Genomic DNA, 26,619 nt, shown 5'->3' on the forward strand with positions numbered 1-26,619 from the left:
CAGAAAAGACCTACAATGGCTGTAACAAGTACTAAAGTGTTTTTATACCAAAAGGATGCAAAAGAATAAGCACAGAAATCAGCTGTTAAGAAAATAATATGGAAACTACACACACACACACACACAAAAAAAAAACCACAACTTCTGTCCATTTCACAATGGTGTTTTTGCTTTGCTTTGTTTGGGCACTAGAGAAAGAACCCAGAGGTGTTTTACAACTGAGCTACATGTCCACACAACTTTTTTTTTTCAGTCAGGGTTCTCACTAAATTGTGTAGGTTGTTCTTAACTTGCAATCACACTGCCTTAGACTCCCAAATCACTGGAATTACAGGTTAGCTCTTCGGCAGCAAAATTGTTCACATTATATATTGTAGATGTTGACAAAAATTTCTCTTCTAGGTCATTAGCCCCAAGTAGGAGACCTCATTTTCACATTCACATGGAGATCAATCAAAATTTTCAACCAGAGAATTTTAGGTATAAAAGTGTAGAACTCTTCCCCACAACACGCAGCTGAAATCACCATTCTTGATAAACAAACAAACAAAAAAACACTTTCTAAACACCAAATATGCAATGAATATTATATAAAAAACATATATTTTATCCCTGAAAAGTCTGTTACATTTTACAATATCACAAAAAGGCAAAAAGAAGAATATGCCCAGCTTCATTAATTCTATTACCATGAGTCAGGACCTTTGGAAATATTTTAATGTAATACTTCACTTGCTACCATTATCAATATGATGAATTTTAATAAATTATCTTTATATTATGCTTTAGAAAGAGCTTCATATGCACTGAGACTATGTGGTAAACATATAGCAACTTACAGAAATGTAGATGAAGCAACTTACCAAACTATAAAGATGCACCACCTTATTTTGGCTTTGTTTTATTATCTGTAACTTACAAAATAAAATTTTACTCTTGAGAAAAAGGTTGTGGAGACTACTGTCTTATTGCTATCAACAGACACTTCATTGTTTATAATTTAATGAAAAAATATTTAAAAGAATAGACCACAATGAATCCTAAATATATATGTAATTATGATGCACTAATTAAAATAATAAAGGTGATTAATAAAGCAGAGCAAGAAATCAGGGGAAGGGAAGTACTGGGGAATGAGAGTGATCAGATTATATGATGGGCATATATTAATATGGCATAATGAATTCTATTTTATGTATATATAATTATAATGTACCAGTGCAATAAAAATAATAATAAAGTAATTTGATGTTTCCAGGGAAAAAACAAAATCCAACATTAAATTACAATAACTTCTGTGATCTCAGTGACTTCTACACCAATGAACGGGTCCAAAGAAGAACACACACTCTCTGTTACCCACTTCATCCTCATGGGCTTTCCCTCCAGCCCAGAAATGCAGCTCCTCTACTTTGGGCTCTTCTCCATGACCTACACTCTGACCCTGATGGGAAACGCAGCCATTGCCTGTGCTGTGAGGGGAGACCGGCGCCTTCACACCCCCATGTACATCCTCCTGGGCAATTTCTCTCTCTTGGAAATATGTTATGTCACCTCCACCGTCCCCAACATGTTGGCCAACTTTCTCTCCTCAAGCAAGTCCATCTCTTTTGTGAGCTGTTTTGCACAATTCTACTTCTTCTTTTCCTTTGGGTGTGATGAGGGCTTCTTCCTTTGCTTCATGGCCTTTGACAGGTGCCTTGCCATCTGCCGTCCCCTGCATTACCCACGCATCATGACCATTCAGCTGTGCACTGGCCTCGCCATCTTTGGATGGTCATGTGGGTTGATCCTCTTTATAACCCCAGTTGTTCTCATTTCACAGTTACCCTATTGTGGTCCAAATATCATCAACCATTTTGTGTGTGATCCTGTCCCATTGATGATGCTGTCCTGTTCTGAAGACTCCACCACCCAGTTCATTTACTCTGCCTTCAATGCTTTCTTCATGATTGGCACTTTTCTCTTCATTCTTTGCTCTTATGCTCTGGTGATTCTAGCTGTAGTGAGGATGCCTTCGGCAGCAAGCAAACACAAGGCTTTCTCTACTTGTGCTTCTCATCTAGCTGTGGTGGTCCTGTTTTATGGCTCTATTTTGGTAATGTTTGTTAGCCCTGGATCCAGACACCCAGTGGAAGTGCAGAAAATCATTACCTTATTTTATTCTGTGATAACACCCCTCTGTAATCCTCTAATTTATAGCCTGAGGAACAAGGAAATGAAAGCTGCCCTCAGAAAAGTCTTTGGGACTGAAATATTGTTCATAAAACATAAATCAAACATCATAGCTAACTGAGTTCCTTCTCAACCTACCTAATCAGACATGGTGGAAAACATTTTCTGGAGAATTCAATAATTTTGGTTAGGGAACTATTAATAAAGCCCCTTGTATCTTAAATATTACTCTTTACAATGATGGGTTAGCCTTGTTTAAGAAATAATATTATCTCAGAAAATTCATATATAACTCAGTTTCTAAAGGGCAGTATAGATACAGTTTCAGAATTATTATTTCATAATTAGGTGAGCACATAGAAATGTACTATAGGTCCTATCCTTGTTTCCAAACTCATGCCACATTTACTGTTCTTCACTGGTTACCAAGATAGAGAAAAGATTTCTGTATGAAAAATGTCCAGCCATACTGATGTGATCTTGTCACTCCACCTCCAAATCCTTACTGTAAGGATTTCAAAACAAACAAATTAATAACCTTAGCTAGATGTAAAATGGGAGGTCATATGACACCCATGGTACAGATTAGGAATTCAGTAGCTATTTTTTTACCCAAAAGAAATGCACTAAATGTAACGTGCTAGACACTCATCAGAATATTACTCTCTGTGCTAAAGTTAATGTTGTGACAGGTTTGAGACCACATTCTATTTCAGTGTTTTAGCTTTGAGACATATTTAAGAATTACAATATTCCTCTCTAAATATCTTTTCTTCTCTGGGAATGGAACCACCATTTGACCCAGCTATCCCTCTTCTCGGTCTATACCGAAAAGTCTTAAAAACAGCATTCTACAGGGACACAGCCACATCAATGTTTATAGCAGCACAATTCACAATAGCTAAACTGTGGAGCCAACCTAGATGCCCTTCAGTGGATGAATGGATTTTAAAAAAATGTGGCATATATATACAATGGAATTTTACTTAGCAATAAAAGAGAACAAAATCAAGGGATTCGCAGGTAAATGGATGGAGTTGCAGAAGATAATGCTAAGTGAAGTTAGCCAATCCCCCCCCAAAAAAAAAACAAATGCAGAATGTTTTCTCTGATATAAGGAAGCTGACTCATAGTGGGGTAGGGAGGGGGAGCATGGGAGAAATAGATAAATTCTAGATAGGACAGAGGGGTGGGAGGGGGCAGGGAAAGGATGCTGGAATGTGATAGACATCATTATCCAAAGTACATGTATGAAGACAAAAATTGGTATCAACATACTCTATATACAACCAGAGATATAAAAAATTGTGCTGTATAAGTGTAATAAGAATTGTAATGCATTCCACTGTCATTTATTTTTTTAGAAAATAAATTAAAAATTTTTTTAAAGTAAATAAAATGCTTTGAACTAAGTCATAATAAAAGCTTAAAAATCAGAAAAAAAAATATCTTCTTTAAAGTGTATATAATCACAATTGTTAGTTTGATAATACCTTTTATTTTAATCCTGGTCATCAATCCTCATTAACTCTCTAAAATATAATGAAAGACAGTCAGAAAATAAGATGGAATTTACAAAACTGCATTACAGCTGATAGAAAAACACTTACATTAGAAAGCAAGGTACAAGTGTAATGGTCTTCCTTAAAGAAAGAAGAAAGGATTTGAGGTTGTCTGGGCTTTAAGAGAAAGTCTTTCTGAGCAGTTTCAAAAGAGAAGGGATATTGCTATGGTCTGGATGTAAAATGTCCCCCAAAGACTGATGAGTTGAAAGTGTAATCCCCAATGAAGAAATGTTCAATCCAGAGGTGAGTATTGGGAAGTGATTGGACCACGAGGGTTCTACTCTCATAAATGGACTAATCAATTGATGGGTTCATAATTGTATGGACTATTTGGAAGTGGTAGAAACTTCCTAGGTAGGGCTTACTTGGAGGAAACAGATCACTGGGCCCATGGCCTGGAAGAGTGTATCTCATCCCCAGCTCTTCCTTTCTCTCTTTGCTTCCTGGCTGCCATGAGCTGAGCATCTCTGTTTCACTACATGCTGTCCACCATGACAGTCTGTCTTGCCAAAGGCCCAAAGCTATGGGGCCAGGTGACCATGCACTGAATCCTCTAAAACTGTGAGTCACAATAAATTTTTCCTACTTTAAGTTAATTATCTAGGTATTTTTGTCACAGTGACAAAGATCTGACAAACCCAACCTTCTTGAAGCAGATTTTTTTGTTGTTATTTTTGTGTTTTTTTTATTTCACAGAAATAAAGTGAATAAAATGTGAATAATTTCTTGAACAAATCATTTTCATAGAAAAACAATTCACAACCTCACCCAAAATTTTTAGTGTAGTTGTAAGATGATGACATCTTCCTGATCATTTTAACTTTGAATTCACTTTAGTTTCCTAAGTTTCTTTCATTCTATAGTCATTTATCTTTCTGAGAAGATATTTAAAGGAGATGATAAATATGTGGTATTTAGTTAAGTGTATTGTTAGCTGTTATTAAGGTGTGTGCATTTCTTCTTCGATGAACTTTGAACCAACAATTAACTAGGTTTTGCATATCTCAGACTATCTGTAGCCCAGCAAAACTTTAACCTCATAATTCAGATTGTTGCCACTTAATGTAATGAAATCCAAATTAGTAACTCTTGTTAAATTTAGAACTTATTAATTAAAAATATAACAAAATTTGAACTTCATAGTGGTCTGATACATTTTTAGACACAAACTATTTATAAGGATATAAATAAAAATTTCTTCTACTCAGTAGATTATTTCTTGTCTCCCCACCCCCCTCAAACACTACCAAAATCTTAAGTTTTTTTAAGTTGACATTTTTTTTCAAACCATGTAAACACTTACTTTTCTCATAAGAAAATAACATCCTTACAGCCTGCTTAATTTATTTCAATAACATAAATTATTTCTGAGTATTTATCAGCTTATATTAAAACAAACCACTTGTGCTCATGATCTACAAATTTTAAAGTATGTATCCGTTAGAGTCTGTAAACAAGTCAGGATGGCGCCTGGCATTTTGCAGAGGGAGTGGTTTGAGAAGTAACGCCAGTGAGCCATTAAGTGTGGAGATTCCTTATTGGTTGACTGCTGTATCTAGTTTATGTTAATTAGATAAGCTGTGTGGAATGTATAAATACCCCTCCTGACCTACAATAAACGGCTCCAACTCCTGCTGTATCAATCTACACAAGTTGCTCGTCACCCCCCGGGTTATTTTGCTGCAGCCGGACTTCGCGGCATGTATCCAGACACAATCCATGTGAAGAAAAAAGAGTGGGAAAATTCATATTTATCAATGTCATATTAATAGGTTAGAAACTTATCTAAATGTTCCATAGTTTCAGAATATCACACAATTGATAAATAATAGTGGAGGAAAAAAATTACTGTAGGATATATTTTTGTTGAAATTTTATTTTCACCTGCAAGTATATAGAACAGTTTAATGTAAAAATTAATACAAATTTACCATGTTATACTCAAAATTTATCACATACCTTTCACATCCCTATCTCAGTTTCTCAGAAACTGCCAGAGAACCCACAACCCATTAATGAATTTAACCTTGAAATGTTATGGAGGTCAATACAGAGAAATGACCTCTGGCTTCAAGTGGGAAGTGAAGCAGGTTTCACACAACTTGCTAACTAATAGAGAACCTCAGGCTTGGTTCACAATTTGTTGAGAATATTCCAAAAGACAAAAATTACTCTACTAGGAGTGATTTATTCTGATTGCCAGTGATTGCTACTACATAACAGGAAGACAGAAGAGAGGAATGGAATGTAGAAGATGTACAGGTGCTTCTTTTGGCACTTTCATGCTCAGTGATAACATTAAACAAGAAAAAAAAAACATATACAGCCTGACAAGGCAGAGCAACTAAGCTCTCAGAATCCTCAGGGATCAAGTTTAGGTTACCCCAGAGGGAAATGACGTAGATCATCTGAATTGTTCTCTGAAGATGAAGAGCTACAATAAATGGTAGAGGAGGAGATGATGAATATCTGTGGTCATTGGATCAAGTTTGGAGTTTAGTTTGAGACACCTCCAAAATATCTAAGTAAAAATATTATCTAGCAGTCAGATGAAAACATCATATAGCAGTTCTCTTTGGAAATTCTAAGGATGTACATTGTAATTTTATATAATTATGGCAAATAAGTGGTAACCAAAGTATGCAAGAATAGAATGGCCTACTTGAGAGCATAGCATTAAAAGATTTGAAGGTGCAGCTAAGCAGCAGCTTGCCACAGTCGGGTGGAATTGAGCGCTGAGGAGTTCTGGCAGCACAGAGAAGCAAAATTTCAGATCCTGTTGAGATAAAGTGCGCCAGACTGCCACCCGTGTCCCCACAGGGCACGGGACTGAGGACTGGAAGTTTGGACTTAGTGGAGAAACAGCCCAGTTCCCTCCTCCTCACCGGACACCCCGGCCTGGAAACTGTCAGCCACCATCTTGGAAAATCTACCTCATCAGCTTTAGGCGGATCACATGGGCAGCGAGATTGGCGACATAACAAGTGTGTGACCCGCAGCCCCCACATCCACCCAGCTGGGATAACTCAAAAATTTTCTCACCAACTCTTGGTGGGCTGGGCATGAAAATCAAAGCCGAGTGAAACTGAAAAGGCGCCTGATCTCCAATTCCTCCTCCCCCCAACTGCAATAACCAAAACCTTTCTTGCCAACTCTCAGTGGGTGTGACTATCAGAGGGAATAAGTCAGAATAGGTTGCCGGTTTCTAACTCCCTCTCTCCACAGCTGTGATGACTGGGTGACTATCCAACAAAGAGAGGGCTCAGTTGATCACGAGTGTGGGGCAGCCAGGGCACTGCATACCCAGAGTGAAACCAGAGCTGTGGAGAAGAGTCCCAGTAATTGGGGCCTGGCAGGCAGGAGAAGTGAGGGTCATAGAAACCAAGAGCAACCCAAAGAGACCGGGATTGGAGAGGCTCTGGGCAAGGGAGAGAGAGCCACCCCACACTAATTGCTTCCTACATCCTGAGAGCAGAGACTCAACCTGGAATGCACAATGCCATCTACTGGAGGAGAAGAAAACAGAATTATAAGAGTGCATTTTTTTTTCTCTCTTTATTCTTCTTTTCTTTGTACTCCTCTTCCTACTTCTCTTTCTCTCCCAACCTCCCAAGCATTACTACATCTACTACATGTAACTTACTAAATGCAATTAGGTGAATGTTTTTATGCTTTTTATAGTCCTCCCAAGTACTTAGCTACTCCCAAATACTCCTGTCTATTCTCCTGTTAATAACCCTCTTCATTAGAGCTCTCCTTCAAAGTAGCTAAGATATATTAACCCCCATATCCTCACATCTTTCCCCCTAAACATAAAGTCCTATGTCCAACTCTCAGTTCTCTATATGCCACCAGAATCTGTATGACTTTTATGAAGCTAATGAATTTACTTTAAATTACAATTGAACCCAACATCTCTAGACATTGTCTCCCATCAAAAAGGATCTCGAAGCTATAGAAAAGCAGAACAAATTTATAGGAGAAAATAATAACACAGCAGTCTCACAGAGCTGGAAATAAACATGAGCATCTTGGAAAAAAAAAAGAAAAAAAGGAACACAAACAATGCAGGACAACTCAACAGTAGTGGAGTTGGTAGCTACAGCAGAGAAAATTTCAGATAAAGACTTCAAGGTATACATGCCCAGATGATCTGGAGTCTCAAGGAAGACCTTACACAGCAAATGCAGACAATGAAAGATCACATTGACAATGAATTACATAAACAAATCCAAGAAGCAAAAGAGCAACTCTACAGGGAGAAAGAGGTTATACAAAAATATCAAACAGAAATCTTGGAAAGGAAGGAAATTATAAACCAAATTAAAAACTCAAGTGAGAGTATCACTAGCAGAGTAGACTAATTTTAAGTCAGAACATCAGACAACGAAGACAAAATATATCACCTTGAAAAGAGTCTATCAACTCAGAAAGGCTGATAAGAAACCACGAGCAGAACATCCAAGAAATTTGGGATACCATAAAAAGATCAAATTTAAGAATTATTGGGATAGAGGAAGGTATAGAGGTCAAAACCAAAGGAATGAGCAATCTGTTCAGTAAAATAATTTTAGAAAACTTTCCAGACATGAAGAATAAAACAGAAATCCAAATCCTAAAAGCCTACAGGACGCTGAATGTACAAAACCACAAGAGACCCACACCAACACACATTATAATTAAAATGTGCAACATACAGAAAAAGGAGAGAATTTTAAAAGCCATAAGAGAAAGGAAGTAGATTACATTTAGGGGTAAACCAATTAGGTTAATGGCTGATTTTTCAACACAGATGTTGAAAGCTAGAAGATTCTGGAACAACATATTTCAAACACTGAAAGATAATGGGTTCCACCCAAGAATCTTGTATCCAGCAAAATTAAGCTTCAGGTTTGACGATGAAATAAAAACCTTCCATGATAACAAAGGTTAAAAAAGTTAGCAGCTAGAAAATCAGCACTGTAAAGCATTCTGGGAAAAACATTACAAGAAGAGAAAATGAAAAAAACAATGAAAATTAACAGTGGGAGGTAGCACAGTATAGGGAAAACCTAATCAAAGAGGAAAAACAAATCAAGTTAAATAACAAAAATAAACAAACATGGCTGGAAGTACAAACCATATCTCAATAGTAACCCTAAATGTTAATGGCTTAAGCTCACCAATCAAAAGACATAGGCTAGTAGATTGTATTTAAAAAAACAGATCCAACAATATGCTGCCTACAGGAGACTCATCTGATAGGAAAAGACATACACAGACTGAAGGTGAAAGGTTGGAAAAAATCATATCACTCACATGGACCTCAGAAGCAAGCAGGGGTGTCCCTCCTCATATCAAATAAAATAGACTTCAAGCCAAAGTTAATCAAAAGGGATAAAGAAGGACACTATATACTGATAAAGGGAGCCATTCACCAACAAGACATAACAATCATTAATATATATGCCTCAAACAATGCAGCTATGTTCATCAAACAAACTCTTCTCCAGTTCAAGAGACAAATAGACCACCAACACAATAATCATGGGTGACTTTAACACACCTCTCTCACCACTGGACAGATATCCCAAACAAAAGTTGAATAAAGAAACTATAGAACTCAATAACACAATTAATAACTTAGACTTAATTGACATATATAGGATATATCAACAATCATCAAGCGGATACACTTTTTATCAGCAGCACATGGATCCTTCTCAAAAATAGACCATATATTATGCCATAGGGCAACTCTTAGTAAATATAAAGGAGTAGAGATATTACCATGCATTTTATCCAATCTTAATGGAATAAAATTGGAAATCAACAATAAAATAAGGAAGAAAAAATCCTACATCACTTGGAGAATGAACAATATGCTACTGAGTGAACAACGGGTTACAGAAGACATCAAGGAAGAAATTTAAAAATTCTTAGAGATAAATGAAAACACAGACACAACATATCAAAATCTATGGGACACTATGAAAGCAGTACTAACAGGAAAATTCATTGCATGGAGTTCATTTCTCAAAAAAAGAAAAAAACAACAAATAAATGATCTCACACTACATCTCAAAGCCCTAGAAAAAGAAGAGCAAATCAGCAGCAAATGCAGTAGAAGGCAAGAAATAATTAAAACCAGAAATGAAATCAAAATAAAAGAAACAATTGGAAAAATTGACAAAACTATAAGTTGTTTTTTTGAAAAAATAAATAAGATTGACAGACCCTTTGCCATGCTAACGAAGAGAAGAAGAGAGAGAACCCAATTACTAGCATAAGGGATGAAAATGGCAATATTACAACAGACACTACAGAAATACAGAAAATAATTAGAAATTATTTTGAAACCTTATACTCCAATAAAATAGAAGATAGTGAAGGCATCGATAAATTTCTTAAGTTATATGATCTGCCCAGATTGAATCAGGAGGATACACACAACTTAAACAGACCAGTATAGAGTGAGGAAATAGAAGAAGCCATCAAAAGATTACCAACCAAGAAAATCCCAAGACTGAATGGATATACAGCAGAGTTTTACAAAACCTTTAAAGAAGAACTAATACCAATACTCTTCAATCTATTTCAGGAAATAGAAAAAGAGAGAGTACTTCCAAATTCATTCTATGAGGCCAACATCACCCTGATTCCAAAACCAGACAAAGACATTTCAAAGAAAGAAAACTTCAGACCAATATCTCTAATGAATGTAGATGCAAAAATCCTCAATAAAATTCTGGCAAATCAGATACAAAAACATCAAAAAGATAGTGCACCATGTTGAAGTGGGATTCATCCCTGGGATTCAAGGCTGGTTCAATATACAGAAATCAATAAATGTAATTCACCACATCAATAGACTTAAAGATAAGAACCATATGATCATCTCGATAGATGCAGAAAAAGCATTTGACAAAATACAGCATCCCTTTATGTTCAAAACATAGAAAAACTAGGGATAACAGGAACTTACCTCAACATTGTAAAAGCTATCTATGCTAAGCCTCAGGCCAGCATCATTCTAAACAGAGAAAAATTGAAGGCATTCCCTCTAAAATCTGGAAAAATACAGGGATGCCCTCTCTCACCACTTCTATTCACATAGTTTTGGAAGCACTAGCCAGAGCAATTAGACAGATGAAAGAAATTAAAGGTATAACTATAGGAAAATAAGAACTTAAACTAGCACTATTTGCTGATGATATGATCCTATACCTAGTAGACCCAAAAAGTTATACCAAGAAATTTCTAGAACTAGTAAATGAATTCAGCAAAGTGTCAGGATATAAAATCAACACCCATAAATCATAGGCATTCCTGTATATCAGTGACAAATCCTCTGAAATGGAAATGACAAAAACTACCCCATTCACAATATCCTTAAAAAAAATAAAATACGTGGGAATTCACTTAACAAAAGAGGTGAAAGACTATACAATGAAAACTACAGAACCCTAAAGAGAGAAATAGAAGACCTTAGAAGATGGAAAGATATACCTTGCTCATGGATAGGCAGAATTAATATTATTAAAATGGCCATATTACCAAAAGCACTTTACAGATTCAATGCGATTCCAATCAAAATCCCAATGGCATTCCTCACAGAAATAGAAAAAGCAATCATGAAATTCACCTGGAAAATAAGAGACCCAGAATAGCTAAAGCAATTCTAAGCAGGAAGAGTGAAACAGGTGGTATCGCTATACCAGATCTTAAACTATACTACAGAGCAATAGTAACAAAAACAGCATAATACTGGTACCAAAACAGGCTGGTAGACCAATAGTACAGAATAGAGGACACATAGACCAACCCACAAAATTACAACTACCTTATATTAGACAAAGGTGCTAAAAGCATGCAATGGAGAAAAAATAGCATCTTCAACAAATGGTGCTGGGAAAACTGGAAATCCATATTCAACTAAATGAAATTGAATCCATATTCAACTAAATGAAATTGAATCCCTTACTCACACCATGCACAAAAGTTAACTCAAAATGGATCAAGGATCTAGGAATCAAACCAGAGACTCTGTGTCTAATAGAAGAAAAAGTTGGCCCTAATCCCCATTACGTGGGGTCAGGCCCCAAATTCCTTAATAAGACACCTATAGCACAAGAGTTAAAACCAAGAATCAACAAATGGGACAAATTCAAACTAAAAAGCTTTTTCTCAGTAAGAGAAATAATATGTGAGGTGAATAGGGAGCCTACATCCTGGGAACAAATTTTTACTCCTCACACATCAGATAAAGCTCTAATCTCTAGAGTATACAAAGAACTCAATAAGTTAAACAACAACAAACAAATAACCCAATCAACAAATGGGCCAAGGACCTGAACAGACACTTCTCAGAAGAGGATATACAATCAATTAACAAATACACGAAAAAATGCTCACCATCTCTAGCAATCAAAGAAATGCAAATTAAAGCTACTCTAAGATACCATCTCACTCCAGTAAGAATGGCAGCCATTATGAAATCAAATAACAACAAGTGCAGGCGAGGATTCTGGGAAAAATGTACACTCATATATTGCTGGTGGGACTGCAAATTGGTGAAGCCAATTTGGAAAGCAGTATTGAGACTCCTTGTAAAGCTGGGAATGGAACCACTATTTGACCCAGCTATTTCCCTTCTCAAACTATACCCAAAAGACCTAAAAACAGAATACTACAGGGACACAGCCACATCAATGTTTATAGCAGCACAATTTACAATAGCTAGACTGTGGAACCAACCTAGATGCCCTTCAATGGATGAATGGATAAAAAAATGACATTTATGTAGAATGGGATATTACTCAGCACTAAAAAATAATAATATCATGGCATTTGCAGGGAAATGGATGCCTTTAGAGCAGATTATGCTAAGTGAAGTTAGCCAATCCCTAAAAAACAAATGCCAAATGTCTTCTCTGATATAAGGGGGTGACTCAAAATGGGGTAGGGAGGAAGAATATGAGAAGATTACCACTAAATAGGGAAGAGAAGTGGGAGGGAAAAGGAGGGAGAAGGGAAATTGCATGGAAAATGAAAGAAGACCCTCATGGTTATACAGAATACATGTATGACAATGTGAGGGGAAAAAAGTGTGTCACATTAGATTTGGTAGAGAGAAGTGATGGGAGGGGAGGGGAGGGGAAGGGGGTAAAGGAAGGACAGCAGAATAAAATAGACATTATTATTGCTATATGTATATAGGTGACTGCATGATCAATGTGATTCTGCAACCTGTACACTCAGAAAAATGAGAAATTATACCTCATCTGATTCAAATGTATGAATTGTCAAGATCATTGTACTGTCATGTGCACCAAATAAAAAAGTTTTAAAAAATAAAATTTGAAGGTCTGGAATCCAGCCTCACAGAACTTTAATGTTTAATGGTCAAAGGGAGGGTGGGCCTCACAACTAGAGGGAAAAGCTATAGCAGAAGTGTGGAAATAAATGTTATGTGTATTTATGTTTTGTGTATTAGTTAATTTTTTTAAAAAAGTTAGAATGTGATACATATATAGAGTGGAATATTATTCAACATTGAACCTTAATAAAACTGGAGAGAGATTGAATAAGTTGAACCCTGACATTTCCTACAAACACACTCACCTAAACTTCTCTTTTATTATTTTTTATTTTTTAATTATTTTTATATTTTATTATTTTTCTCCATCTAAACTCATTAACCACTAGCTATGTAGTTTACTTAATGCCAGTCAAGTAAAGCAAATGTCAAGTAAGCAAATCTGGGACTTTTATCCATTTTGTTCATTGCTATATCGATGATCATTCAGAAAATTACCCAGAACAGGGACATTGAGTTATTGTTGTTACATTAACAAACCAGTTTTTAATACTAAAATATAGACATAATAGTTAATTTTATATTTAAATACAAAGATAAATCTAACTATAAATATAAGACTCCATCTAGTCTAGAGGTAACCTCCAATGGTTATGTCATCATTTTCTTGCTGATAGGTTTTTTGACATATTTTACATGGAACATGTAGTTCCATTTCTATAATATAAGCAGATATATTTGTTAAAATAATAATCTTCCAAGATATCCAAAAAAGGCAAAGCCTTCATAAATCATTGCTCTTAAACTACATGTAGACACAATAACAGGGAGGTGGAGGGCATGGAGAGTAACCTGAGCTGACTATAAGTATCAAGATTTTTTTCAGCATAAAAACCCTACAAAGATAGTTGTTTAAAATCCCTGTCCTGTGTGCAAGGCTTAGGCAATTACCATGATATATCAAAGTGTTACCACTGTCCCATATGTGAAATTTGAGTATTAAACTTTCTGACTTGAAAAAATATAAAACTATGAAAACTAATTCAAAGGCAGGGAGACTCTCTAAGAAGTCTTAAATACGCAGGTCTTAAACTCACTATTATTGCAAATTAGTTTCAATTTGGTACAATATATTGAGTGGAGAGAGCATCAGAATGATAAAAATCAAATCTGACTACAAATAATGGCACATGACTCCTCCCAGCTCAGTATTAAATGAAAAAGAACTCTGTGAGTGTCTCTTTTCCTTCTCTCAAATGACAAAAGGAAACAGGAAAGACTCAGAGTTTCACACCTGCTCAGGGGAGGCAGAAATGGCAGTAGAGGCAACCCAAACACAAATGTGCCTGGCCCTCCACCAGCCTGGATGCTTCCAAACCTGATCTCAGCAGAAAAATGACCCAGCACCCACTGCAGGTGGAACACTTCATTCTAATTACTATCAAATGCCGGTTTCTGTCCCACACTCACATCCAGAAACCCAAACAGGACCTAGTGTCCACCAGGGGCCTTTAACTCTGCTAGTAAGTGACTTCCTGGTCCCAAAAGAAGGAATTAGTTTTGCTCAATTGTTTCTTTGATTTTTTGCCACTCCACTGGAACATTTGGCTTTACTGGGCAATGAATGAGCTAGGATGATCCTGGCACATTCAGGCTACATGACTCAAGCTCTCCCTGTTTCACTGACTCAGGCCAAAGACAATGTGATGAGGCAGAAGCCAAAGAGCTTGCTGCAAATACCTCAGAGCCAGGGTTGTCATGCTAACAACTGAGAGATCACAGAGAAGAGAAAGATAAGAGAGAAGCCTGTGGGGAAACTTGAAGAATTATTGTAAAAACGTACACTGTTTAAACTTGCAGTGGAGAAATGTATGGGAATGTTCTGGAGAATGCTACTTTTTCCAGGAAGTTTGGCTTTGCAACATTTTCTTGGGGAGATGTGGTTTTATGGAAGAATTTTCCTGAGTTACATCTCATCTTGGACTAAAAAGGATATTGAGGTATACAGATTACTGTTATACCAAGAACTTCATGTGAACGAAGTTTTTCAGCCATTAAAATGGCAGAAAATCAATAGACAGTTTCTATAACAGATCATTAAATAGGATATAAAAAAGTTTTAAGATGTAGTCTGAAACCCCAAATGCTGTAAGATGTCTTCCAACGTGTAAATTTGCAGTGTCCTCGAGTTAGCATTGAAAGGAGAATAGGTTGGAGTGGGTGACAGAAGAAACCTAGTGATCTAGGTGATGCAACTCTGGATAATTGCTCTAAATTTCTCCCAGCCAACAGTGTGTAGCTCAGGCAGAGTGAGTAGGCACTTACAGGCCCAGAACTTCCATCAGTTTGCTCAAGAAATTATGAGGATCATTCTGCCACCTTGTGGCTTGGGACCAACTTGCATAAAACTTGAAGAGTAGAAGGTACTGAAGGAAATCACTCAGTGAAGAAGGAAAGTTCAGCAACCCATCCTCCTCTCTCCTCCCTATAAATATTAACTTCCCCAAGACAACCCATCCTTATCCTCAGTGGAGATGCTGTATTTACTTAATTACTAAAAATGAATAGGATCTGAACTTTAGCTCTTCAGTGGAGTTTTTGCTAAGATAGAGTACCTGATTTTTTTTTTCTGATTCAAGTGATTTGGTGTACTGTAATCTCCTTGAGGTCAAAGATGAATTAATTTTCTCTGCAGAGTCCAACTTCCAATGTTTCTTCATTAAATCAGGCTGTTTTATAAAACCAGAGAGAAAAAACATGGCAGCAGGAGGGGAGTGAGCCACCCTGTGCCCCATGCCTCCACGACTGCAGGTCTCTCCTATTTGGAATACTACATCTCTGAGAGTGTTAGAAGACTTCTAGCGAGCTGCTCTCTGCAGAAATCACCAGCGCTGTGACCCCATGCAGGCCTCTGGGCAGGACCCAAAGCCTGAAGTTCCAGTTCATGCAAGACTCACTGAGCGCCTTAGCAGAATCTCCTATCAATACATCTACAGATCGCCAAGACTTCACTCCACTCCCGTGCAAGTCACTCAGCTGCTACCTACCCCAGCACAATATCATTGCCCAATTCCTCCCACCACACTAGGCTCCTCCCACCTCACCAAACTCCCGGAGCAGTCTTGACTCCACACTCTCACCATTTAGCTGGGGGCAGTTCCCAGATCGGATCTCCAGCGGCCAGGTACCAGATTTCAAACCTTCCCCCCTCCCCAATGGCAGTAACTAAACAGAGTAGTTGCCCAGCACAGGTGTGCAGAGTGACCAGGGAGTCATCACGGAGCCCCAGGGTGAGAGTTTCCTCAACTGAGAACTGCTGGGGGAGAGGGAGAGACCAGGAACTGGGAAATCTCCAGGTGAGAGAGGGAGATAGTACCTGACACTCATGTTATAAAAGCAAGGAGTCCCAAAAAGAGACTCATGAGGTGCAGTCTTTCTGCAGGGACTGGTGGGTGCCACTCATCGAATCCAGGCACCCAGCACCAGGACCAGTCTTTTCACCCTCCTTACCTCCACCACCGGAGGGCAGAGACACCGGTTTACAACAGAAGACGCCACCTACTGGATGAGAACAGAAGCAGGAAAGATATGAATTTCTAAAGCTAGCTGCAACCCTGGCTTCTTCCTTCAATTTTTTTGTTGGTTGGTTGTTTTTTTTCTCTTCTACCCCTCCATCCTCCAGCCCTCACATCCCCAACATATGTGAAGCCAAGAACTTTGCATAAAATAGGACTTTGAGGACTGAGTCATCTGAATAATATAATATAGAGGTGTTATATATGCCCTTCATTTTCTTTTCCTTTTTATCCTTTCATTTTTCTTTCCCCCTCCAAATTTTCCTGTTTTAGCATCTGTATTTTTCTAAAAACATATGTGTGTTTGTTTTATGTACTCTACTGTCATCCCACATACTTGCCTACCCTAAATTACCTCTTGTCTATTCTCTTGCTACTAATCTTCTTCACTAGATTTCTCCTTCATACTTCCTAAGATTATATTAGCTCTATATGATCACATCCTACCTGCTCAGCATATTGTCCTAAGCCCCACCCCAAGTTTATTGTCCACTGTCAGAAACTGTGAACCTTTTTACAAAACTACTGATTATATTTTAGGTAATAGTTGAATCCAACATTTCTGTACATCTAGACTAAACTGTAAACATCTTAATAGCAATACATTTTTCATAGGTGGTATATTGTTGATATTGGAATCTGTTACCATTGTTATTCCCCACAAAGGAGAGGTCTTGGAACCCTACAAGAGCACTACAAACCTATAGGGTAAAAACAATAACAATCTAGACACACAGAGCTGGAAAAGAAGACCACAAGCAACATGAAAAGACAAGGGAAGAAAATTCCCCAAACACATGAAGACACCATATCATTAGATTCATTGGCAGCCACAGTAGGAGGAATGACACAGAAGGATTTAGGATGTGCATGGTTAAAATGTTCTGTGAACTCAAGGAAGATATAAAAGAGCAAATACAGGCAGTGAAAGATCACTTTGACAAAGTGATCTTTGCCATAACAAAGCTACATAAACAAATACAGGAAGCAAAAGATCACCTCAACAGACAGTGGTGAAAAAAAATAGAAAACCTTGAAATGAAAGAAATATTAAAACTCAAATGAAAGTATCACCAGCAGAGTAGACCACTTGGAAGATACAACATCAGACAATGAAGATAAAATATATAATCTTGAAAAGACTTGGAAAGAATATAGACCACACAGCGATAATGGTAAGAAACCACTAGCAGAACATTCCAAAAATATGGATAGAATAAAAAGACCAAATTTAACAGTTATTGGATTAGAGGAAGGCAAAGAAGTCCAAACCAAGGGAATGAACAATCTATTCAATGAAATAATATCAGAAAATTTTCCAAACATAAAGAATGAATTGGAAATCCAAATTCAAAAAGCCTACATGATGCTGAGGGTACAAAATCACAACAGATCCACACCAAGGCACATTATAATAAAAATGCCCAACATACAGAATAAGGAGAGAATTTTAAAAGTCACAAGAAAAAGGAATCAAATTACATATAGGGGAAAACCAGTTAGGATAATGGCAGATTTTTCAGCACAGACCTTGAAAGCTAGAAGGTCCTGGGACAACATATATCAACCTCTGAAAGAAAATGGGTGCCAACCAAGAATTTGATATACAGCAAAATTAAGCTTTAGATTTGAAGATGAAATAAAAACCTCCCATGATAAACAAAAGAATTTATAGCTAGAAAACCAACACCACAAAACATCCTTGGAAAAATAATCCATGAAGAGAAAACAAAAAAACAATGAAAATCACAGAGGGAGGCAGTACTCTAAAAGAAAAACTAATCAAAGAAGAAAATCAAGTTAAATAACAAAATAACAAAAAAAAGTCAAGTTAAATAACAAAAATAAACAAATATGGTGGGGAATACAAACCATGTCTCAATAGTAACACTGAATATTAATGGCCTAAACTCACCAATCAAAAGACATAGACTAGCAGATTGGAGTAGGAAAAAAAGACCCAATAATATGTTGCCTACAGGAAACTGATCTGATAGGTAAAAACAGACACAGACTAAAAGTGAAAGGTTGGGACAAATCATATCACTCACACAGACTGCAGAAGCAAGCAGGGATTTCCATCCTCATATCAAATAAAGTAGACTTCAAGCCAAAGTTAATCAAAAGGGATAAAGATGGTAATTACTTTCCGTACCATACACTAACAAGACATAACAATCAAATATATATATACCCCCCAAAAAATGGTGCAGCTATGTTCATCAAACAAATTCTTCTCAAGTTCAAGAGTCAAACTGATTACAACACAATAATCTTGGGAGACTTTTTCACACATCTCTCACCACTGATAGATCTTCTAAACAAAAGTTGAATAAAGAATCTATAGAACTCAATAATACAATCAATAACTTCGACATAACTGACATATATAGAATATTTCAACCTGCATCAAGTGGAAACATGTTCTTCTCAGCAGCACATGGATCCTTCTCTAAAATGGACCATATACTATGCCACAAAGCAACTCTTAGCAAATACAAAAAAGTAGAGATACTACCATGAATTTTATCAGATCATAATGGAGTGAAATTGAAAATCAGTGATAAAATAAAAAATAAAAATGACTCCAACACCTGGAGATTAAACAATATGCTACTGAATGAACAATGGGTTACAGAAGACATCAAAGAGAAGATTGAAAAATTCTTACAGGTAAATCAGAACGTAGACACAACATATCAAAATCTCTGGGACACTATGAAAGCAGTTCTAAGAGAAAAGTTAATTGCATGGAGTTCATTCCTTAGAAGAAAAAAAAGTCAAAAAATAAATGACCTCACTTTATATCTCAAGGCCCTAGAAAAAGAAGAACAAATCAACAGAAAAAGCAGTACAAGGCAAGAAATAATTAAAGTTAGAGATGAAATTGAAACAAAAGAAACAATTTAAAAAATTGACAGAACAAAAAGTTGATTCTCTGAAAAAATAAATAAAATTCACAGACTTTTAGCCAAGCTAACGAAAAGATGGAGAGAGAAAACTCAAATTATTAATATACATGATGAAAGAAAATATCACAAAAGACACTACAGAAATACAGAAGATAATTAGAAATTATTTTGAAAACTTGGACCCCAATAAAATAGAAAATATCAAAGGCATCAAAAAATTTCTAGAGTCATATGATTTGCCCAAATTGAATCAGGATGATATACACAACTCAAGTGACGAAATAGAAGACGCCATCAGAACTCTACCAACCAAGAAAAGCCCAGGACCAGATGATATACAGCTGAGTTCTATAAGATCTTTAAAGAAGAACAAATACAAACACTCATCAATTTATTTCAGGAAATAAAAAAAGAGGGAGCACTTCCAAACTCATTCTATGAGTCCAATATCATCCTGATTCCAAAAACAGGCAAAGACACATCAAAGAAAAAAAACTTCAGACCAATATCTCTAATGAACATAGATGCAAAAATTCTCAATAGAATTCTAACAAATCAAATATAAAAACATATCAAAACAAAGTGCACTACGATCAATTAGGATTCATCCCAGATATGCAAGGTTGGTTCAACATAAGAAAATCAATAAATGTAATTCATCACATCAAGAGACTCAAAGATAAGAATTATATGATCATCTCAATAGATGCAGAAAAAGCATTTGACAAAATACAGCACCTCTTAATGTTCAAAACACTAGAAAAACTTGGGATAACAGGAACATATCTCAGCTTTGTAAAGGCTATTTATGCTAAGCCCCAGCCCAACATCATTCTTAATGGAGAAAAAATGAAGGCATTCCCTCTAAAAACTGGAACAAAACAGGAATGCCCTCTTTCCCAACTTCTATTTAACATAGTCCTTGAAACACTGGCCAGAGCAATTAGACAGATGAAAGAAATTAAAGGGATATGTATAGGAAAAGAAGAACTTAAATTAGCATTATTTGCTGACGATATGATTGTATACCTAGAAGACCCAAAAAGATCCACCAGAAAACTTCTAGAACTAGGAAATGAATTCAGCAAAGTAGCAGGATATAAAATCAACACCCATTAATCAAAAGCATTTTTGTGACAAATCCTCAGAAAGGGATATGAGGAAAACTACCCCATTTACAAAAGCATCAAAAAATAAAATAAAATAAAACAAAATACTTGGGAATAAACTTAACAAAGAGGTGAAAGATCTATATAATGAAAATTACAGAACCCTAAAGAAAGAAATCAAAGAAGACCTTAGAAGATGGAAAGATCTATCTTGCTCTTGGACAGGCAAAATTACTAATATCAAAATGACCATAATTCCAAAAGCACTATACAGATTTAATGCAATTCTGATCAAAATTCCAATGATATTCTTAATAGAAATAGAAAAAGCAATCATGAAATTCATCTGGAATTATAAGATACCCAGAATAGCTAAAGCAATTCTCAGCAGGAAGAGTGAAGCATGTGGCATCACTATACCAGACCTTAAACTATACTACAGAGCAATAGTAACAAAAACAGCATGGTATTGGCACCAAAACAGACTGGTAGACCTATGGTACAGAATAGAGGACATAGAGACTAATTCATAAAATTACAATTATCTTATATTAGACAAAGACACCAAAAACATGCATTGGAGAAAAGATAAAACCTCTTCAACAAATGATCCTGGGAAAACTGGAAATCCATGTGCAACAAAATTATATTAAACCCCTATCTCTCACCATGCATAAAACTCAACTCAAAGTGGTTCAAGGACTTAGGAATACAACCAGAGACCCTGGGTCTAATAGAAGAAAAAGTAGGCCCTAATCTCCATCATGTGGGACTAGGCCCCAACTTCCTTAATAAGACTCCTATAGTGCAAGAATTAAAACCAAGAATCAATAAATGTGATGGACTCAAACTAAAAAGTTTCTTAGAAAAAGAAACAATCTGTGGGTGAATAGAGAGCCTATATATTTGGAGCAAATCTTTACCACTCACACATCAGATAGAGCATTAATCACTAGTGTATATAAAGAACTCAAAAAGCTAATCACCAAAAAAAAAAAGCAAATAACCCAATCAATAAATGGGCCAAGGAATTGAAGAGACACTTCTCAGAAGATGATGTACAATCAATCAACAAATACATGAAAAATGTTTATCATTACTAGCAATTAGAGAAATGCAGTTCAAAACCACCCTAAGATTTCATCTCACTCCAGTCAGATGGCAGCTATTATGAATACAAATAACAATAAGTGTTGGCAAGGATGTGGGGAGAAATGATACACTCATACACTGCTGGTGGGACTGCAAATTGGTACAGTCAATATGGAAAGCGGTATGGAGATTTCTTAGAAAATTGGGAATGGAACCACCATTTGACCCAGCTGTCCCATTCCTTGGTCTATAACCAAAGGACTTAAAAACAGCATACTACAGGGACATAGCCATATCAATGTTTATAGAAGCACAATTCACAGTAGCTAAACTGTGGAACCAACTTAGATGCCCTTCCAAAGATGAATACATAAAAATGTGGCATATATACACAAATAAAATATTACTCAGCAATAAAAGAGAAGAAAATCATGGCATTTGCAGGTAAATGGATGGAGTTAGAGAAGATAATGCTAAATGAAGTTAGCCAATCCCAAAAATCAAATGCCAAATGTTTTCTTTGATATAAGGAGGCTTATTTATAGTGGGATAGAGAGCAGGAGCATGGGAGGAATAGATAAACTCTAGATAGGGCAGAAGGGTTGGAGGGGAAGTGATGGGGTATGGGATAATTAATGATGGTGGAATGTGATGATCATTACTATCCAAAGTACATGTATGAAGACATAAATTGGTGTGAATATACTATGTATATAACCAGAGATATGAAAAATTGCACTCTATACATGTAATAAGTATTGTAATGCATTCTGCTGTCATATATAAATTTAAAAAGCAGAATAAAACTCAGAATTCTGGCTGCAGAATGTCAGTGGCTATAATCAGAAAAATTAAAGTGAATTCAGAGAATACTTTGCAAATGTTGGTTGATTTTTAATAGTTCCTATAAGAGAATCGACTATGTTGAAATCTGGAAAACTTGTAAAAAACAAAAATGTGAGTTAAAATAACAGTGAAATATACATGCCCTGAAAAAGGAGAAAGGACGGCCAGCATCAGAAAGGGGCCATGTACTTGGTTAATGTTGCTGCAACACCGTCTTCCTCCTTACTCTCCCATGTCAGATGCATGCCTCTCTCTAGTCTTCAGCAACGACTGTTCCTTCTGCCTGACATGTGCTCTCCATGTCCTCATGGGTCTGTTCCTCCACGTTTTCAAGTCTGGCTAAAACTCTATTTAAAATTACAAGACCAATATCCCTACTGCAATCCCCAACCCTCTCCACCTTTCATTTTTCTCCAATGAAATATATATATACATAATTTACTTACTCTAGTAATTTTCTTCATTTTCTGTTGCCCTACCACACATACACACTGAACTGAATTGAATTGAATTCAATTGAGCTGAATTGAACTTCTCTGAGTAGACAGGATATTTTTTCTCTTTCATTTCCCCAAATACAGTCACAATATCTGATAAGCACTCCATACATGTACATTCAATGACACAGATTCAGTCTTAGCACCTGAAATGCCACCTTTCCAATGATAATCATCATGAATCTGACATGTGTTTGAACAACAAATTTGAGAACTCTTAATGTTGGGAAGAGGATATATTGTCCTTCAACAAAGATTCAGGGAATCAAATGGTAGATCTTCTTATTGTAGCTATTACCACAAATTTTATTTCTCTTTAATTATTCCCCAGGAACCTTTTGCAATACCTGGTTGTTTAAAGCACAAGAAGAGGTAAGAGCCTATTTCCACAAGCTCTGTATTCCTCAGGGAATGGCTGGGCTTAGGATTTCATTGTGAATAATTAAAATTACAAAAGTATTCTTGTGCTGAAGAAGTACTTTAATAATAACAAGGGAAGGGTTCTCAAATCTCAAAAGACCATGATGTAAGTTAATAAACAGAAAAAGTTACCTTCATATGGGCTTTTATCTTGACCATAAATATGAGTATTGAACAAAGAAGCAAAAAAGCTTTTCAAATTTACTCTTCAGAACTCATGGCAGGTTACAAACTGCAGGGTTCAATTCTCAGAAGCCCCTCACATGGTTTCCACCCTCTGGGATGCTATTTTATTCCTCTTGAAGAACTTTCTTCTCAGCACATACCACCACGTGAGTTAAAATTTTCCATACCATACAACAACAAATGACAACTGTTGTGCATCAGTGAATTTACTGACAAGTGCTTTCTTCTTGCTCTGAATATGTAAATATTTGGCTCAAACAAAATTCAGACACAGAAGCTTAAAATATTAATTTTCTTTACGTTTCAGAATCTAAGGAACATATTTCTCTAGTTTCCTTATCATTTTAAAATACTATTGAGTATTGTTTACAAAGAGGCCTGGGGGTTTTGTGTGAAAATGTGTAACTTTTAGAGGTAGATATATTATCAATATTATCTTAATTCCATTGCTGGTTCAACGGAGGAAACATGGAAATCTCTGATTCCACTCTAATATCTTATCTGTGCTATCGGTTTCACTAGTTTAATATATTTGGGTTTTATGTGAAACTACCCTTTTTTAAAAGACAAACCCATTTTGCATCTGTGTGGTTTTTTATTGGTGCACTATATGACCTTATTTGGATTGCAACTTTAGTATCCCTGAGAAACATTACAACAGAAGATTCAAGCAGGGCGAGTATTGTCTTTGATTTAATATATGATGGTAGTAGGGTTTCAATGTCAGTGAAGTAAGTAAAGTAGCTGCAGTAGTATCTTGAGAAATTAGGAAACAGGACAGAATATAAAGGACTAAACCAAATGAGCTAAATTTTTGTCAAATGAGTTATAAAGAAATTGAATAGCTACTAAGACTTGTGGGGCAGCTAAGTGAATATTTGCTTCAATAACAGATTGCAACATTAATCATATGTAAGCATCCCGCAGATAAAAGACATCTTTGAAACGTTTTAATATTAATTGTCTCATATTAACATCAAGTTCTGCCTTCTCTCTGCCTATAATCACAATATATGTGTATAATTTAAAGGAGTATAATTTAAATGGTATAATTTAAACTTGAAGGCAGTGTTTTTCATTTTTAATCATTGATTGGAAATGGGCAAGATTCACCTTGCTGTCTCCAGAATAAAGTGACATTCACACTTCCTCCAGTTCTGTACAACATTCTGCCCTAAGAAAAATCATACAGTCATTCAGAATAATAAAATATTAAGTAAGTATTTTGTTTTAATCTTACTATATGGATCACATCCAATCAATGGAAAATTCATATCCATCAAAACAAACAAAAGACTCTTGTTATTTGAGAAATTAAACCATCTGACGTATTACTATAATTTTCCACCCATCTTGATGTGATTGAAAAACTAAATAGAATGCTCCATGGACACAAAAATCCCCAGATATTCAAGTTCCTTGAAGAAAACGTAGTGTTTGCACATACATAATTTACTCACTTTCTCCCATAAATTTTAAATCAACTAGAGATAATTTATGATACCTAATATGATGTAAATGTGCAAACGGTTGTTAGACTGTGTCCTTTGGGGGAAAATGAAAAGGAAAAACATCTATGCTTAGCACAGATGCAAATTTTTCTAACATGTCCATCTGCAGTTTATTGAAAACACAGCTGTGGAACCCACAGTTAAAAAAGGGCAGACTGTACCAATAACAGTCATTTCACTTTAAATACTAAATGTGATAGCCAAGAGCAGGGTATTAAGCAAATAAGGCACATAAGAGTTAAACTTCATCTCTGTGACAACAGACTGTGAGGGGGTGGTGCAAGTGAGTGAAGCACGAAATCATATTTCAAGATTGTTTCAACAGAAAAGACCTACAATGGCTATAACAAGTACTAAGTGTTTTTATACCAAAAGGATGCAAAAGAATAAGCACAGAAATCAGCTATTAAGAAAATAATATGGAAATTACACACAAACACAAACATACTCATACAAAATAAAAACACAATTTCTGTCCATTTCACAATGGTGTTTTGCCTTGCTTTGTTTGGGAACTAGAGAAAGAACCCAGAGGTGTTTTACAACTGAGCTACATGTCCACACAACTTTTTTTTTTTTTAATCAGGGTTCTCACTAAATTGTGTAGGTTGGTCTTAACTTGCAATCACACTGCCTTAGACTCTCAAATCACTGGAATTACAGGTTAGCTCTTTGGCAGCAAAATTGTTCACATTATATATTGTAGATGTTGACAAAAATTTCTCTTCTAGGTCATTAGCCCCAAGTAGTAGTAGCAGATTTCATTTTCATATTCACAGTGAAATGAATCAAAATTTTCTTTTTTAATTTATTTTTAGTTGCAATTGGTCCCAATACTTTATTTCACTAATGTATTCATTTTTTTTATGTAGTGCTGAGGATCAAACCCAGAGTCTCATATGTGCAAGGCGAGCACTCTACCACTGAACCACAACCCCAGCCCCATGAATTAAAATTTTCGACCAGAGAATCTCAGGTACAAAAGTGCAGGACTATTCCCCACACCATGCAGCTGAAATCACCAGTTTTAATAGACAAAAAATACTTCTTAAACACCAAACATGCAATGAATATCATATAAAAACCATATATTTTATCCCTGAAAAGTCCTTTTAAGCATTTTACAATACCACAAAAAGGCAAAAAGAAGAATATGCCCAGCTTCATTCATTCTATTACCTAGAGTCAGGACTTTTGGAATTGTTTTAATGTAACACTTTCCTTACTACCATTAACAATATGACCAATTTTAATAAATTATTCTTTATGCTTTATGCTTTAGAAAGAACTTCTCATATACTGGCCCTATGTGGTAAACATATAGCAACTTACAAAAATGGAGATGAAGCAACCTACCAAATTATAAAGTTTGCACCTCCTTATTCTGGCTTTGTTTCAGTTTGCCACAGTATGTTTTTTGTTTGTATTATTAT

The 26,619-nt window shown here is 36.0% G+C and overlaps 1 protein-coding gene across 1 annotated transcript; it reads left to right on the forward strand.

Moving 5' to 3' along the window:
- Positions 1–1,321: 1,321 nt before the first annotated feature.
- LOC113199161 (olfactory receptor 11G2-like) lies at positions 1,322–2,296 on the forward strand. The gene has a single exon (XM_026412040.2). It carries the CDS (start codon positions 1,322–1,324, stop codon positions 2,294–2,296), a length of 975 nt encoding a protein of 324 aa, XP_026267825.2.
- The last annotated feature ends 24,323 nt before the right edge of the window (positions 2,297–26,619 follow it).

Source organism: Urocitellus parryii, chromosome 6 (genome assembly GCF_045843805.1).
Source record: "Urocitellus parryii isolate mUroPar1 chromosome 6, mUroPar1.hap1, whole genome shotgun sequence".
Classification (NCBI taxonomy): domain Eukaryota; kingdom Metazoa; phylum Chordata; class Mammalia; order Rodentia; family Sciuridae; genus Urocitellus; species Urocitellus parryii.

What these genes read in the sequence shown, in the direction of transcription:
- LOC113199161 (XM_026412040.2), top strand. Translation starts at nt 1,322, where the DNA reads ATGAACGGGTCCAAAGAAGAACACACACTCTCTGTTACCCACTTCATC.